Raw genomic sequence first — 16,874 nt, 5'->3', positions numbered from 1 at the left:
TCTTAACCCTTATGTCCCGACAACACCAAAATTATAAAAAGCATATAAAAAAAATACCACAGAATTAGAAGTAATCTTTATATATTATGTAAAAGAACATTTTAATATAACTAAAAATGTTGAAGAAAAATTATTAATGGCTGCATAAAATTTAAATATTAATATATCAGTAAAATCATTTTATTTTAAAATTTTAAAACCCACGGGCCTGTTAAGGGTTATTCAACATCAACATATACCGTCTCACTCACACTCACTATACTATGTGCCTAGCATACGTTAAGGGACTAACTTTTGCCGACGAGACCACCTTGTATAATTGCATCATGCACTGAAGCAAGTGTGTTCGCTGAAATATAAAGAAACACTTCCTTTTCATCAGCGAGCGAGACCGGTCGTGTTTTTTCTTAACAGTCTAAAAGTGACTTTTTCCAAGCAACAAAGGCTTAAATAAAAGTGATTGTAAAAATTGGATCATTGTTTATTTCATACAAATCTTCATCAATATATAAATTATTCCTCTTTTCATTTCCCAAAGGAGAGGTAAGTCTTTGGCAATCTGGTTAAACCAGCAAGTATGGCGGACGCCGGTCACTCGGTGTCTGCCAAATTGAAACCCCCTGATCAGGTGGCAAAAAGCGGCAAAATTCAAACCCAAAAAACAATAGCAAAAAACTTCAGTGCTTTGTGTTCAGGTGTGAAAGAGGACATATTCGACAGCTTGACTAACGAAAAGTACCCAGCAAAAAAGATGCGCAAGGAACAAAAAAGCGACAACACCAATACAGACATAAATAACAAAATGCTGATAGACGATGACAGTAACAAAATGGTGGAGGCTTCTGACGGTGTGACCGTTCACAATTCACACACAAATGCCATAAATGGTTTTACTGGAAATACTGAAATGACTAAAACACTGAATAAAAATACTAATCCGATTATAAACCCATCAAATGTAGGTATCGAAAGAGAAACAGTGTTGTATAGTGAGTGCCACATCGGTGATGCGGCTGTACTAGTATCGACTAAAAACAAAAACACCAAAAATGGCTTATTCTTTTTGGAAAAAATAAGACCCCTTAAAATAAAAGGAATTAAAGAAATCGTAGCTCTTGCGCCTACACTATACAAGATTTATTTTAAGGTTTTCAGCGAAGCAAATGATTTAGTTTTAAATGAGGAGTTAAAAAAAATGAATTTAGTGGTATTTATACCAAAAGACTATGTGGAATCCTATGGAGTAATTAAAGGGGTGCCCCTCGGTTTTTCTGAGAATGAAATTATGGATAATATTACTTCTAACATAAAAATTAAGTCAATTGAAAGATTAGCAAGAAGGCAGAAAATTACAACCGATGACAACAACGAAACATTCAAGCTCATACCATTAGAAACAGTCAAAATTGGTTTTGAAGGTTCAGACATCCCAGAAAAGGTATCTCTTTTTGGGATATGTGGGATGAAAGTAAGCATATATGTTCCCAGAGTAAGGCAATGTTATAATTGTGGCAGACTTGGTCACACTTCGACCAGATGCAAATCAGCTAGGAGGGGCTATAAATGCGGAGTCGAGGAGTGCAATGGGTCGTGCACTGGTCTCAAGTGTATCCTTTGCAATGGGAAAAATCACTCAGCTAGGGACAGACTGATGTGCCCAGTATGGGAAAAGGAGATGGACATTAACAAAATAATGACAATCAAAAAAATCGCGCGTAAGGAAGTGCTTAGCACTTACTCAATCCATCAAAATTTTTCGCTGTTAGATAATTATGAAAAAACTATCCAAAACTAGACATAAATGAGGAAAATGTTCAAAACAAAAACGTTAAAGCAAATGAAGTTTTAAAAAAACACAGTTATGCGAGCAGGTTAGTGCAGAGACCTTTGGTTCCTGCACAAAAACCCCACTATCACTTAGAATCATATACCAGCGATTCTAGTAATCACGTACCATTTTTTGAAAACAAAGAACTAAAAGAAAACAAATTTACCATTCAACAGATGGTTGACATGTTGTCTCGTTTAGTCGACTCAAATTGTTCGGGCCAGCCGTTGAAGAATAACCGTAACTTTAACATTATTATTGTATGAGCAGAGAGAGCCGCCTATGTTGTAAAACGTTGACGTTCTGCAGAGCTGCTGCGCTCTCCCGCTAAAGGGGCTCTCTGCCGCCACCACTTCGGCAACTACTTTGATCTGCTGCCGCCACTTCGGCAATCACTTTGATCTAACGCCGTCGTCTATAGTTTAGTTCTATGCTAACCCCTCTGCGCATTGGTTGCATATCGATCTCGCATAAGGTTTATCTGGCAATAGCAAGCAATCGGCTTCCGCTAAGCCACCAAGATTAAATACGAATTATAAAGTTTAACCCGAAATCTCTTTTCATTTTTGAAACACATAGGTGCCAAAAAAGCTTGGCATCTCAAACACAAATGATGTGTCACATCCATCAAAAAAAGTGACCAGTACAAATGATTACAATATGGAACATAGTGCAGATAGAAAAATGAACAAACAGAAAGAAACGAACCTTTTTAAAACATCTAAATAAATATGAAATTTTTACAACATAACATTCAATCTATTAAAGCCAATAAAAACGACCTAGTATTCTACTTAAACAATGAAAACTTCGACTTTGCCATTCTGGCTGAAGTTTTCTCTCACGATCTCCGTTTTAGGAAACTAGCCAACTTCAATATGTTAGAAAAACATAGAGAGGACGGTTATGGAGGAGTGGCGATTGCCTACAAAAAAGAATTAAGAGTTAAAAGACTGATATATGAGACAGAGCAAGATATAATTATAGCAAGAACCATCAACAACAAAGATAAATTTCTTATCACCTCAGTATATTTTGAACCTTTGTTGTCTCTTGCATCCTTCAAGCAAGCGATTAACAATCTCCTTGAATATTTAGATGCATTCGGAAAAGTCATAATTGCAGGAGATTTTAACGCAAGACATACCTTTTCTGGAGACAGAACCAACAGTGGAAAGGGAACTCATGCAAGCTATGTCAAATGCTGGCTACAGTCTAGCAAATGACCACAGTCTCACATTCAGAAGACACATCGACTCAACATCAGGGTCTGTACTCGATTTAACTTTCACAAAGGGTATTCATATAGAGAATTGGAAATGCGAAAAGTTTTACCTAGGAGGCAGCCACCATCACCCAATAACCTTTGAAACAGCAGGATATCAACACAAACTCAAAACTTTCCTTGCCAAAAACAGGCTACTGAAAAAGCTAAGCCAGTTTGAGGCCGACAAAGATATGGATAATTTGGCGAAGACATCCAACAGGAAATAAAAGCAGCTACTTATGAAATCAAAAACAAATGTCCAAAATTATGGTGGGACGAGAATTTAGCCAAATTATTCAGGGAGTTTGCAGAGTCGCAGAAGAAGGCAGCTTCAGAACCCTCCTTTCAAAATTATTGTTCTGCTGTTAACCTCAAGGTTAAATGGAAAAAATCTGTTAAAATTGCCAAAAGAACTAGCTATGCCAGGAAGTTAACAAAGTTAAATGTAAAATCGAACTCAAGAGAAGCCTGGAGATTCCTCAGAAATCTAAAAAACTGTCAAGAGGACACCCCAGAAATTTTCGACCCTGACAAAGCTGGGCCATACCTGGAATTCCTTAACGAACAAATAACCTCAGAAGCAAAGGATGTAGACGAAGAAATGTACTCAACCAAGAACAATGAAAATCCTTTCTTTTCCTTGGAAGAGTTAGAGGCTGTGTTAGTCAGAAACAGAAAAACGGCAGGAGGAATAGATCACATCACATACGAGATGCTGAGTGCTCTTAACACTAGTATAAAGACAGAACTTGTACATTTTTACAACCGTCGAGTGGCTATGTGCGATTTCCCAGTCGAATGGAGATCTATCAGAATTGTACCAATACCGAAAAAAAACATGGATCTGACTGACTTAAAACATTTTCGACCCATATCCCTCATTTCGGTTCTAGCCAAGACAGTAAATGGCATGGTGAAAGCCAGGCTGGAAAAGCATATACAAGAAAACAAGATTATACCCTAAAGATCTTTTGTATACCAAAAAAAACAAGTCTGCAGCGATGTGCATAAATGATGTCATCAATGTGGTAGCGGCAAAGAAAAAGAACAAGGAACACGTTACTCTTGTGGTTGTTGACCTCAACAATGCCTACAATTGTGTCAACCTGAAATTCTTAAAAAGACTAATGGAAAATGAGTGTTTTCCTAAAACATACATTGACTGGATCATCAGTTTTATGACTATGAGACTACTGAAAATAGGGCAAGCTGTTCAGGTAGTTCAGGGAGGAATGCCACAGGGCTCTTGTCTGTCGCCCCTCCTTTTTAATGTATACACAAAAAGACTACATCAGATCTATGATAGAAATACTCATATGATGCAATTTGCAGATGACTTCGTTATAATCTCTCACAACAGAGAGTTTACTGTAGCGGTTGAAAACCTTAATAAAAAACTAAATGACTTTAACCTTCTATGTGGTGATCTCGGTTTTAGCTTCAATCCAAGCAAATCTGCAGCAATGAATGTAGGAAAAAGACAGGTCAGAGCGGTAAATATTTCTGTTAGAAATGTGCCTATACCAAATCGAAAAGATATCCGTTTCTTAGGCAGACTGATTAGCGCAAACATGTCAAATGTCAGTCATGTAAAAATGGTTAAAGAACAAACAAAAAAATGCAACAGACTCCTCCAGCTTGCGACTACTATCAAATCAGGTCTAAAACCTAAAACAAGTACCAACATCTTCAAAGCTTTTATTAGAACAAAACAAGAATATGCTATCACAAGTTTTTCAGACATGGGATCTGGAGCAAGTAAAGATATAGAAATAGCGCAAGCTAAATCACTCAGAAGGTGTGTTGGGGTGCCACCTGACACAAGCAAACACGAAATTTTTGTCCTCGCTGGTGTAATGCCACCTGTTTTCAGGGCGAAATGGCTTACAGCCAAAGAACTGCTTAAAATTAAAAGGTTCAATCCAACAATGTTTGACGAGCTAATACGCTCAAAATCGGATACGAGTTACACACGTACTTTAAGAGAATTTAATTCCATCTTTGTAAGCACTCAAGAATCTGATAGTGTTAACACATGTAACAAAATCCATGTATTAGATACATTTTTAACTAAGGGTAAAGAAGAATACTCGAATGAAGAAATAAAAACTATATTTTATGAGATTCTGAACAAGTACAGAAAGGACGACTGGAACATTCTATCAACAGATGCCTCAGTTACAGAAAGTACATGTGGCATAGGAATAGTAGAATGGCCTAGTGGAAATATCCACAAGTACAAAATAGAAAACAGATTATCCTCAGTAGGTGCCGAACTCGTAGGCCTTAAAAAGGCCTGCGAACTATGTCTTAAATATAATTACAAAAAGGCTTTGATTTTAAGTGATGGATTAGGAGCTATTAATTTAATTAAAAATAAGAATACAAACTCGTACCTAGTGAATGATATTCACAACATAATTAACCAATCAGACATTCAGAAACTTGACATTCTATGGGTCCCTGGTCACAAGGGTGTGGACATCAACGAAAAGACTGACATAGCAGCAAAGGCTGCTACAAGTGAGGGGTTTACAATAAATATAAAATACAGCTACAAGGAGGCTCAAAGAGAAATTAGGAACTTTTTAGTATACGGTTATACCCGATACTAAGTCAGTATGGCTCTCCTCCGGCAGACGCCGCTAATATTAAACGACACGACAAAGAGTGCGTGCGAGAGAGACAGAAAATCAGTCTGAGCGTGACGTCGGGCGCTGCGTAGCCACTGCAAATTGATTTGTTCCTATTGGCTATAAAAATGATCTGATCTGATCCAGATTCAGCAATCTGATAGATATGGTCATTATCTATGATTCTGCGTTTTTAGTTTTCTCGAATGTGCAATATTGTGGATGCAACAGATTTTCGTCCTTTGTGTGGGCGGAAGGGGGTGGGGCGAAATTTTGAGATACACGTTTTATAGTAAGATCTAACAGGAGTGCGGATACCAAATTTGGTTACTCTAGCCTTAATAGTCTCTGAGATTTTTGAATATCCCCAGATTTTCTTCCTTTGCGGGGGCGGAAGGGGATGTGGCGAAATTTTGAAACAAACTCGTCTCGGTCCGATATATTAGAAGTGTGGATACCAAATTTGGTTGCTCTAGCTTTTGTAGTCTTTGAGATCTAGGCGCTAATGTTTTACTCTAAGCAAAGCCGCCTATGCTACGTGTGTGTTAGAGAGAGACAGGGCGAGAAAAAATGAAATTGTTTTCTTGATGCTGGCTATAATAATAATACGATCCAATTCAGATTGCGCAGTCTTAAAGATATGGTCATTCTCTACAATCCTAAGTTTTTTGTTTTCTCATATCTTTAAAATTGTGGATGCCACAGATTTTCGTCCTTTGTGGGGGCGGAAATGGGCGGGGCGAAGTTTTGAAATATTTCTGTAGCAGTGACATATCACAGAAGTCTGGATCCAAAACATCGTTGCTCTAGCTCTTATAGTCTTTGAGCACTAGGCGCTGAAGGGGACGGACAGACGGACAGACGGACAGACGGACGGACGGACGGACGGATAGACGGACAGACAGACATGGCTCAATCGACTCGTCTATTGATACTGATCAAGAATATATATACTTTATGGGGTCGGAAACGATTCCTTCTGGACGTTTCACACATCCACTTTTACCACAAATCTAATATACCCCAATACTCATTTTGAGTATCGGGTATAAAAATATTAAGAAACTTGGTATGTAATCCATGAACTGGGGAAATCTGAATAAAAGCTGATTTGAATCTACTATTTTAGAGCAAGGATGTCTCGCAGTGTTCGCCCACTTACTTCAGCACGCATGCTCCACAAGATTAAGGCGCTGACCACCCCGCAGAGCAACGAAGGATTTGTGGTCAACCGGAATCCCAGGAATCTGGAGAGGCTACGCATTGCGTACAAGCCCAGCGGCTACCACTTGGAGAAGCCGGGTCGTTCCTACTGGCACACGCTCGAGATAAACACCAGCGGTCGTTATGTCAGCGCCGACGTGAAGCACTACGGCATCATTCTGAGCGCCAGCACCGCCGAATGGGCCATCAAACAACAGCTGTACAAGACCAACGACACCTGAGCGTTTGTGAATCTTGGCCGTGTTCTGGCACACCGATGCCTTCAGTCGGGCATCACCGAAATGACATGCAATGTGGATGCTGTCGCCGGCAGCAAGCTTCAAAAGTTGCTGCAAACCCTGCAGGACAATGGGGTAAGATTCAAGGAGCCCACACGATTGAAGAACAAGCAGCCCTGGGATGCGTAAAGACAGGAAAAGCCTTGGGAGGTCTCGGAGCAATCAATTCCGGCCACCTCATTGCAAACAACCGCAACCAAATCAAAACAAAAGTGAAAATCGTTTGGTTCTAGTTTTCGTCTCGTTTAGAATAAACGTTCATTTTTATGCTAATTAAAACAAAACATTGTTTTATTTAAGACTGCGCTTATTCGTATTTGCTCTTGATGTCCTTCCAGAGTTTCTGCAAGCGAAAAAAGAGTAATTCGTTTATTCCCAACTCGTCTTACATAAGAGGAGTGCAACTTACGCCTTTGTTGATGGACTCGAACAGGGCAGTGGACGAGACATCGATGGCACGCTCGAAAAAGAATGTCGCCCCGATGATGGCCACGGCGTAGGTGGACGTGCGCTTAAACAGAGTATTGTAGATCACCTTCATTTTTTCAAATAGGTTTTTATAATTCCTGCCAAATTATTACGCTCGCACGCCAAATACACAGCTGATGATACTATCGATAGCATCGATTTTGTAAACCTGCGAGGGGCGCCACTATCGGTATCGATGGTTTGATACGCTGGGTCGGAAATATTTGAGATAAACAAGAAAAAGAAAGACCAGCTCAGACTCCTCCTCGTAGTGCCCAATTCCGGATTAAAATTGTATACACAGACGCCGGCTCTCCGTTCCAGCAATCCATTCCGAATCTCGCCTTCTATGTGCCGGCTGTTGTTGTGTTTACTCTAGCAGGTAAGAGCTTCTATTCGCTACCCCACCCCCACTAAACCCCAACTTCCAAGCTGTCCACTCCACTGAAAAGCGGGTCAAAAGACTTTCACCAAGCAAGAAACTAGAATGCCCGCACGCCCATCTGCCAACCACAGTCCTCGCCCAAGTTGTATGTTAGTTTGTTGTGTTGTTACAGATTTACCCCCTTAGCTATCTTTTGTTGTTTTCCTATCTGTTGTATTTATGGTTTAGCATGATTTCTCCTGCATTTGGTAAGGTCTTACGTGTTCCCAGCCTCATCCTATCTAGCCATTTCTTCAGGTTTTCTTGTGTACGTAGTCAAATTTGTGTTCTTTTATTGGCTGTGGGTTCGAAAGCGATAAGAGGGTCTGGTCTCTGGAGCGATAAGAGCCAGCCATTCACCATTCCCATAATTGAACATGCGTACAGTCCAAGGGGGGCCACAGCATGCTCGGGAAGAAGGCATGTTAGAGACTTAATTAAGTCCCAGTTTTATTTAGTAGTTGCACTGTTTTATCCCAGTTTGGTATCCTCTAGTTTTCGGTGCATGCTTTTTGGCCCCTATATGTACATCAGTTTGTACAGTTGTACCTGTGTCCGGGGGACTGATAAGCGCCTCCTCGGGTTCGGAGGAGCAGACTCTTATCGCACACCTAACTTATTTTTACCGACTTCTTTGCGACTACCTTTTGAAAAATATGCTGACGAAGGCGCGAAAACAAAACGAAAAGCGCAGCGAAACTGAACCATATCTCCCTCCTCAATAAGAATGAATTATAAGCGACTGATTACACACGAGTGTCAATTTCTTTATATTACTTTTAATATGATTTTTAGTGATCGCTCAGTTCTCCTGAACAGCAGGAAGCCGCAGCACGTAAGCAAGTGGCGGTCAAGCGTCAAAATTATTACCAAAATTTCGTGTTTACTGGGCGGAATAGGCCAATAAATCGGAAGGGGATTATAAATTAGAGATGCGGGGGATAGCTGAATATAATATTGACCAAATAGGTTTGGATATCCAACGAACCAAACTATCAAGCGCGAACTGTTGTTGAATACCCGCGGGTTTGCCACGTTGAACCATCATTCTATTGGTTTGCTGTTGTGTGTTTTTGTTTGCCCTAACACCTCTCCCAAAGCGTCGTAAATTTGCGCGTTATTCCCCCAGTAATTACACTCGAGGAAACACAATTATTTTAAGACATTGTAACCCTTCAGACGCGAACCGTTAAGGCAAGCCCCCAGCTCCACCCACAGCCACAGCAAAGAGTGTAGTGAAGCGAGCCCATTAGCCGCCACAAGTGACTTTAAGCAAAGAATGGCAGAGGATCCGCTGAACCAGCAGGCATTCGCGCAGGAAGTGGAGGCCGCGGCGGCAGCCGGTGGCCCCAACGGCTTCGCCGGCGCAGAACCAGGCCATCCCGACTTCAAAATGCCCAGTGCCGATGAGATCTGGAAGCTCGTCGAGAGCATGGACGGCATATCGGATGCAGAGCGCGAAGAGCTGCGCGAGAGCATATTCAACCCAAAGCTGCCATCGCCGGAGGACTTTATGCGCCAGTACCGACAGCCGGGCCACAGCTCTAGGGAATATATGATATTCTTCGTGATGTTGACCCTGATTCTGCTCGTCTTTGGTAAGCAAGCGGACGACACTGAATCGAACTGAAACTAAACAAATCGAACACTCATCGGATATTCTTTTGGTCTACGGTATCCACGTCTCCAGCTCTATAGCCGGGGAGTAGTGATAGGTGATAGGTGAGCGGTGAGCGGTGATAGCGCAGGAAAATCGGTGAGAAGGGTGCCCTGCCAGAGCACTCACACAAACACGCACACACACGTGAGCGATTTGGCTAGCATGTTTGCTTCGCTTTATAGGCGTTTGATTTTCGATAAGATAACTCCAATCCACCACGGAACAAAAATTGACAGTAGGCCCACGCGTTGATAGAGACAGTGTTGGATCGGGACCCATGCCGGCCAGAGGGCAGAAGTTGACTCGAAATTCGGACTTCCTTGGCCTGTAGTTTCCCCACCATGAGCTCCATTGTCGGCGCCGAGTCGGCGGGCATTGTCGAGCAGCTGAAACAATCTGTGGAGGCGATTGTGGCCAAGACAGGACCCAGCAGCAAATTCGCACAGGATCTGGTTAAGAAGATCGGCGATATGCAAAACAAATTGGAGTCGCTCACCGAGGCCGATCGGCACCTGTTCCTCGTTGAAATGAAGGGCAAATTCCAGGAGACCATTGAACGAATCGAGGATAGACTGACCCAGCACGCACACATCGCTCAGACATACTCTAGTTCTATTGTGGCAGCAGTGATATTCCTCCTTGTCTCGATATTTGGTCTCGACTCATCCTGGATCATCCCCACTAGAACGATCATTAACCGCTTGCCTTTTCTCCCTTCCATTGCAGCTCTCTTTGGCTACAAGCTGTACAAGTCGCTGACGGAAAAGGAGCTCAAGAAGCAGGAGAAGTTGAAGAGCAAGCAGCAGAAGAAGGCAAAGAAGTCAAACTAACCCCCTGGCCGCCCGGAAATGCTGACAAACATATAGATTCTCCCGGAAATGTATCCTTTTCCATCTGTTAATCAATATAAAGGCCTAAAGGCCCAAAGGCCCTGTAAATGACAAAAATTATCGCGTACCAGTAAACGTAATAAAATAATTATACCACACAATTTATATGTAGAGCAATTTTAAAATTTCATGACAAATTCCATTATGGGGTTGGATCTCTGCATTAATTACCATTATAAACGCCATTAAGCCACGGGAATGGAATTCATGTCGTGACCGTATTTACCTTCCACCACAAACTTATTGCTGGCAGATTTTATAGCCAGGCTATTTTGGTTGGGCTTTCCGCATTCCGTCTTCGGTTGCCATGGAAAGTAAACAAATCATTTTGTCGATTCCCTTTCCGTCAAACAAATAAGAAGTAATATCCAGTCGCCTCAGTACTCAGTCTCTCCATTCAGTAGTCTGATTCAGACGTATCGGCAAGACTCCAGCCGTAAGTATCTTATTGATGGGCAATTGTCGTTTTATGGCTGACTATAGTGTGATTACTTAGGCTTTGGCTTTGATTTCCATCTGCCCGATGAGGGTTGGTGCTATCCCAAGGACGACATGTTCTTTCGCCGGAGTGCCGAGTGGGTGCCATTGTAGAAAGCTGGCGTGGGCCGTTCTTTTGCTAACACGAACAGCGTGATATATCCTCGAATCACTGGCATGATTCCGCGCTATGGAGGACATGTTCCGGGCGAGATTTTCAAAGTTGGAACCACTTACGGGCGCGCCACAGTCGACGCCAAGCGTTTGCTGGCCCTGCACCGCGAATAAATCTTGTTACATTTCTTCTGGAATAGAACAATTTTCTGTGTTAAGCTTTGTAATGCACCCAATAAATATTGTTTTGCGTTCATTTCAAATTGACCGGGCCAGCCATCAGGGTTGCTCTCATTTCGAAATTAGCTGTCTGCACCGAAAGCATTCGATAGGTAGAATTTGCCCATTCACGATTACAAGGCGAAAACGTAAACAAACCAAGACAAAGTTAGACATGACCTCTAATTTACTGAATATCCGTAGGCGTGGTTTTTACACGAGTTCTGTAAGACAGCAAATAATCCAAAGTGAGACGCCCACCAAACGGATATGCATTGTGGGCCGGCCGCCACAGAGGAAAGACATACAAGCACAAAGAAGTAGGCGAGCAGCGGAGTACAACGGATCGTCCACATCTTAGTGGCAACCAACGACTGTTGGTCGTCGGCTGGGCTCTGAAGTTTTTATCTAAGCGTGGTCGCGTGTGTCTGGCAAGCACTTTGACACTTATGGACTAATGACATGTCCCATTATGCAAATCGACATTCCAGCTTTGGCGTTGCGCCCGATCATCCGGAGGTCAAGAACGTCATCAACACCTTCACGAAGACGGCCGAGCATCCGCGTCTTCGCTTCTTTGGCAATGTCAGCCTGGGCACGGATGTGAGCCTTCAGGAACTGAGGAACCAATACCACGCCGTTCCCCTCACCTATGGCTCCGACCAGGACCGGGAGTTGCAGCTGGACAGCGAGCAGCAGAGCCATGTGATATCTGCCCGCAAGTTTGTGGCCTGGTACAATGGGCTGCCGGGCGCAGAGCATCTGGAGCCAGACTTGAGCGGACGCGATGTGACGATTGTGGGTCAAGGGAATGTAGCAGTGGACGTGGCACGCATGCTCCTCGGTCCCCTAGATGCACTCAAAGTAAGACATTAGATGACTGTAGGCATTCATTATGCTCACTCTGATTTGGGGTAGTCCACAGACACGACGGAGTACGCCATGGAGGCACTCTCTCGCAGCCAGGTGGAGCGGGTTCATCTTGTTAGACGGCGCGGTCCTCTGCAGGCTGCCTTCACCATTAAGGAGTTGCGCGAAATGCTCAAGTTGCCCAATGTTCAAACACGCTGGCGCTCGGACGATTTCTCGGGTAAGAAATCTGGCTATCATTTCAAGCTATGCACGACTGACACATTTGTTTCCAGGAATTGCCACACAGGTGGAGCAGCTGCAGCGTCCACGCAAGCGACTTACCGAACTGATGCTAAAGAGTCTAAACGATCAGGGAAAGAATTCATCTCCGGGCACAAAGCAGTTTCTGCCAATTTTCCTGCGTGCCCCAAAAGCCATCACTGAGGGCGAAATGGAGTTCTCTGTCACAGAACTTCAGCAGGACGCCGCTGTTCCCACACATGCTACCGAACGTCTGCCAGCGAATTTGATTTTACGCAGCATTGGCTACAAGTCGAGTTGCGCTGACGCCGACATAAGTTTTGACTCCCGGCAAGGATATGTTCGCAATCGAGAGGGTCGGGTCCTGAAGGTGGACGCCACAGACAGCGTCGATGCTGGTTTGTATGTGGCAGGATGGTTGGGTATAGGACCAACTGGTGTTATATTAACCACAATGAGCGGCGCGTTTGCTGTGGCCAAAACTATCTGTGACGACATTGCATCCAATGCCTTAGACACGAGCTCATCAAAGCCTGGCTTCGAGGCGGACGACAAACGAGGGGTCACGTGGGACGTCTGGCGACGTATCGATGATTTCGAGATGGAAACGGGCAAGGCAAAGGGAAAGCCACGTGAGAAGATAGTCAGCATAGCCGAAATGCTGCGAATTGCCGGTGTATAAAACTTCCGGTTATTGTGTTTCAATACAACCTTTGTTATTCTTTACAAAACTATTTAACTTTTAAGGATCTGTCATGAGAGACCTTTGTAAAGTATTGTTAATTCCATACCCATGATTAAAGATTTGTAAATTGCTCTAAGTGAACATTCAGAAACCAAAATTTGTTGTGTAAGAAAAATTGGCTTGTCATCATGATGAATGATACCATAACGCCGGAGCCGCATTTGGTGCCAGGGTAAAAAAGCAGGCGCGCACACCCATCCAGACTGATGTCTAACCACTATCCATTGTTGTGGCGCTCAGGTACACCGGCCACTGCACCCAGAACCGAGATCGCGAGGGGAAAACATATGGCAAACAGACGCACAAGTTGCTCATCGACCTGTGCATCTACCATGCACCGGAGCTGATCGTATTACCCATACACGCCAAGCAAGGACTCAAGGATTATCCCACCGAGCATGAGCTGAAGGTGTTGCGTCGTCGTGAGGATCTGGTGGATGCTGTGTACCGGCATCCCATACTTCCAGGATATGCAGGCTTCGTCCCAAATATGGCCAGTCAAACTGGCAAGCGCTATGTGGCCGCTGCCTCGGCGGGTGTCGCCCAGCATGAGACGCTGATGGAGCTATATCGCTGCGAAAATTGTACGGTGAGGCTTGTAGCTGCTGTGAGGAGGCCTAGGGGTTTTGGGGGTCCGCCGAAAATTAGGCACCATCTGACGAGAGGCAAGAGAAATTCTCTTTAACAGTCGGCAAAGAGGGCCTGGGATCAGAGAGTGGGTCAGAGCCAGGGCAGACTTCCTCGTCGAAAGGAGAGCGGGTTCGAAGTCGAAGTTCGACGAGAAGAGAGGCTACAAATAGATGTCACTGGACGCCATTGTAGCATTACAAGCCTGGTCGACAGCATTGGATGGTGTTCATTTTCTAAAGTGGCAGCGGGGTTTTTAAATAATTAAAAAAAGAGAGAAACCTTTTAAATTAAATAACGACAAGGAAATATATCTCAGGCAGTGAGGCGTTGTACAGTGATACCCTTGCAATACACCCTTTCGACGGGGCACCCGTTTGGGTAAGTTGAAAAGAAAAACAGCCGAGTGAAGTGTATAAAGGTGTTCTGTGTGTGCAAATTTCCCTAGGTTGGAAATTGGAGGAGGCTCGTCTTCCACGACAACCAGCTGCAGGTCATAGAAATTCGCCGGAGCTTTGGGACGTCGCCTTGGAGCAATTCGGCGAGCCAGAGAGGAGAGGCCAGCTAGTGCCCGGCAGACGGCAGCCGCGTCGGTTTGTTTCATCGCTCCGCGTATGCGTCCATACCCGCGCGTAGGGGGGAGGCAGAGAGGAAAAAGTGTTCGGCAGTTAGTGGCCGATCGAAGTTGAAATTGTCACAGAGATCTAGCCTGGTCCAAAAGAAAAAAAAAAAAAAAATAGCAAGAATAAGACAAAAAAAAATAACGTAACACAGTCATATGCTCTAAGCATTTTTACCCGGGTTATTTCATTGTCCCTCTTCATTTAGGCTTTTTGATCTCTCTATCCCTTTCCCTTTTTCTCCACCTAACTTTGCCGCTGAGGGCGAGCCCCCACATACCGGTGCTCGATAAGCGCCGGTGATCCGCAAAGAGGAATGCGAAACTGACCGCAGAGGAATGCGGAGAGATAAGAGAGATAAAAATTCACAGTAAAATTAGCTCGACCTGCCTGAGCCACTCGGTCGTCGTCTCACTTTTTTTTGTGTGTGCGAATTGTGTGTTCTCTTTTTTTTTAAACTTTTCAGAAACCCAAGTCGGAAGCGCTTCGTCGATGGAGGTTCCTGTAAGTGGTTTTAATTAAACAAATAAATTATCTTCCATTTTTTTGTGGGGCGAATGCTCTGAAGGTTCGTCACGAGAGCACACCCAATTAGTGGGATGAAAAGAGAGGGCATCGGAAAGTCGTAGATAATTGCTCTCCTCTTGATTCTTTTCCCTGCGTCTCTCGCGTATTACACCTTCCCTTTTGATGGATCGATATGCCAGCGAATGCTCAGATTAAAATTTCTTACATTTCTTTTGTTTTCGTTCCTATTCAAATTATCTGTTCTCAAACATATTTAATCTAAGCTTCTTACTTATTTACATTACTTCACTCTATTTTATTTAAAATTAAGTCGTAGCCAATACTCGGGGAAGGGAGAAACTAATGAATAAACTTAATTACAAGGGATCAAGAATTTTAGTCATAAGCAATGAATAAATGTTTATAATGTGTGAGTAGAAGCAGTAGTGTTTGATCTCCTGCAGCAAGCCCCTGTAGGTCCCCCATAATATAAGGGGTCTTGTAGCAAATCATGTGTTATCGGGCACAACAAGACCAAGGTAGGGTGGGCGAACATCACTCCTCATGAACAGCTGAGGAATTCTTGTCGTTGTCCGTTCACCAGTGCAGTCATTGTCTTTCGTTTTAGGTGTGCTTTCCGTCCGGTTTCAAATGGCTTAGTGACACGCATTAAATGTAAAATAATAATAGGGTAGGTCTCAGCTTAGGAGCAAAATGCATAAGAACACCACACTCGTTGCCGACGAGCCAGTAGCCGGAAAATTGACAGCGTGCCGCTCCAAGCTGAGAGGACCATCTCGCCTACATCGTGGTTGCACGTTACAAAATCGAACACTTCGTCATCGCGATCTGTTGGAAAGCGGAAAAGGACTCTTTGAACGCAAGCTGAATGAGCATGTTTGGCATGCTTTCGACAAAGACAGCATACATTACAGCAACGAATGGCTGATCTACCCAGCATTCGTATCACACAAGCACTGCCATTTGTCAACACCGGTTGCGACTATGCTGGGCCAATCCTTCTCAAGGATGGCAAGGTTCGCAAACCACGTATGAGCAAGGGCTATATATGCCTATTCGTTTGCCTGGTCACATCGGCAATACATTTGGAACTTGCCACGGATCTCACCACTGAAACGTTCCTGGCTGCACTGCGGCGCTTCATATCTCTACGTGGCAAGTGTGCCAAAATCTACAGTGACAACGGCACAAATTTCATCGGCGCGCAACGCACACTTGATGAAATGCAAACTCTACTGGCGTCACAGGAACACACCGACCTGGTTACTCATACCCTGGCGGATGACGGCATACAATGGGTATTCATTCCGCCTGGCTCACCTCATTGGGGTGGAAAATGGGAATCGGCAGTTCGATCTGTTAAACTGCACCTTCGACGAGTCGTCGGAACCTCAATGCTTACATTTGAGCAGATGCGTACCCTACTTGCGCAAGTCAGCGCAGTGGTCAACTCACGTCCTCTATGCTACACACCGGATACTGAGGTCAACTATTTATCGCCGGCTCACTTCTTAATTGGACGACCATTCACCACTATACCGAAGGCTGACTTGGGTCACATAACTGTGGGTCGATTGGGGTACTGGCAGAGTATCCAGTCCATGTACCAAGGCTTCTGGAAACAATGGCATCAGGATTACCTGACCACTCTTCAACAGCGTCCAAAGTGGACCACGTCTAACCCTAATATCTCGATCGGAGACGTTGTGCTTGTTAAGGAGTCCAACAGCCCACCGGCTTCATGGCACATCGCAAGAGT

The 16,874-nt window shown here is 43.8% G+C and overlaps 4 protein-coding genes and 2 pseudogenes across 8 annotated transcripts in view; 5 read left to right on the top strand and 1 right to left on the bottom strand.

The window, feature by feature from the left end:
* LOC117193624 (uncharacterized protein DDB_G0284459-like) overlaps positions 1-7,500 on the top strand; it is an 87,906-nt gene extending 80,406 nt beyond the window's left edge. The window contains exon 10 of the transcript XR_004474646.1: positions 6,858-7,500. The gene's annotated coding sequence lies outside the window, so the exon portion shown is untranslated. The remainder of the gene's footprint in view (positions 1-6,857) is intronic.
* On the top strand, positions 6,849-7,500 carry LOC117193627 (annotated as a pseudogene).
* Positions 7,462-7,861, bottom strand: LOC117193631 (cytochrome b-c1 complex subunit 9). Its single transcript, XM_033398378.1, has 2 exons — positions 7,640-7,861; positions 7,462-7,573 (listed from the first exon to the last, which is right to left on the bottom strand). Exons 1-2 carry the CDS (start codon positions 7,769-7,771, stop codon positions 7,538-7,540), a joined length of 168 nt encoding a protein of 55 aa, XP_033254269.1. The 5' UTR covers positions 7,772-7,861; the 3' UTR covers positions 7,462-7,537.
* A 46-nt stretch (positions 7,862-7,907) lies between these two features.
* Positions 7,908-10,773, top strand: LOC117193629. Of its 4 annotated transcripts, none has more exons than XM_033398373.1 (3): positions 7,908-8,080; positions 9,302-9,720; positions 10,509-10,612. In XM_033398373.1, the coding sequence occupies exons 2-3, from the start codon at positions 9,402-9,404 to the stop codon at positions 10,610-10,612; spliced, it is 423 nt and encodes a 140-aa protein (XP_033254264.1). In that variant the 5' UTR covers positions 7,908-8,080; positions 9,302-9,401. The 4 variants fall into 4 exon arrangements, with proteins under 4 accessions (XP_033254264.1, XP_033254263.1, XP_033254265.1 ...); XM_033398372.1 differs by lacking the exon at positions 7,908-8,080 and adding an exon at positions 8,873-8,957; XM_033398374.1 differs by lacking the exon at positions 7,908-8,080 and having other exon boundaries at positions 9,402-9,720; positions 10,509-10,773.
* Positions 10,774-11,609: 836 nt separating this feature from the next.
* LOC117193030 lies at positions 11,610-13,293 on the top strand (annotated as a pseudogene).
* Positions 13,294-13,426: 133 nt separating this feature from the next.
* Positions 13,427-16,314, top strand: LOC117193626 (UPF0605 protein GA14893-like). 2 transcript variants are annotated; one of them, XR_004474647.1, is made up of 3 exons: positions 13,427-13,512; positions 13,581-14,348; positions 14,416-14,704. XR_004474647.1 is itself a non-coding variant. In XM_033398369.1 (3 exons), the coding sequence occupies exons 1-3, from the start codon at positions 13,469-13,471 to the stop codon at positions 16,148-16,150; spliced, it is 615 nt and encodes a 204-aa protein (XP_033254260.1). In that variant the 5' UTR covers positions 13,427-13,468; the 3' UTR covers positions 16,151-16,314. The 2 variants fall into 2 exon arrangements, 1 of the variants encoding a protein (XP_033254260.1); XM_033398369.1 differs by lacking the exon at positions 14,416-14,704 and adding an exon at positions 15,921-16,314 and having other exon boundaries at positions 13,581-13,921.
* The last annotated feature ends 560 nt before the right edge of the window (positions 16,315-16,874 follow it).

Source organism: Drosophila miranda (genome assembly GCF_003369915.1).
Source record: "Drosophila miranda strain MSH22 chromosome Y unlocalized genomic scaffold, D.miranda_PacBio2.1 Contig_Y2_pilon, whole genome shotgun sequence".
NCBI classification, from domain to species: Eukaryota; Metazoa; Arthropoda; class Insecta; order Diptera; family Drosophilidae; genus Drosophila; species Drosophila miranda.
This window is presented reverse-complemented; position numbering and strand designations above follow the sequence as displayed.

Bases quoted from the DNA above. Each gene is read 5' to 3' on its own strand.
- LOC117193631 (XM_033398378.1), bottom strand. From the start codon at position 7,771: ATGAAGGTGATCTACAATACTCTGTTTAAGCGCACGTCCACCTACGCC. The intron at 7,574-7,639 runs GTAAGTTGCACT...TTTCGCTTGCAG, and splicing joins TCGAGTCCATCAACAAAGGC to AAACTCTGGAAGGACATCAA.
- LOC117193629 (XM_033398374.1), top strand. From the start codon at position 9,402: ATGGCAGAGGATCCGCTGAACCAGCAGGCATTCGCGCAGGAAGTGGAG. The intron at 9,721-10,508 runs GTAAGCAAGCGG...CTTCCATTGCAG, and splicing joins CCTGATTCTGCTCGTCTTTG to CTCTCTTTGGCTACAAGCTG.
- LOC117193626 (XM_033398369.1), top strand. From the start codon at position 13,469: ATGATGAATGATACCATAACGCCGGAGCCGCATTTGGTGCCAGG. The intron at 13,513-13,580 runs GTAAAAAAGCAG...TGTGGCGCTCAG, and splicing joins GAGCCGCATTTGGTGCCAGG to GTACACCGGCCACTGCACCC. The intron at 13,922-15,920 runs ATTGTACGGTGA...GCACGTTACAAA, and splicing joins GGAGCTATATCGCTGCGAAA to ATCGAACACTTCGTCATCGC.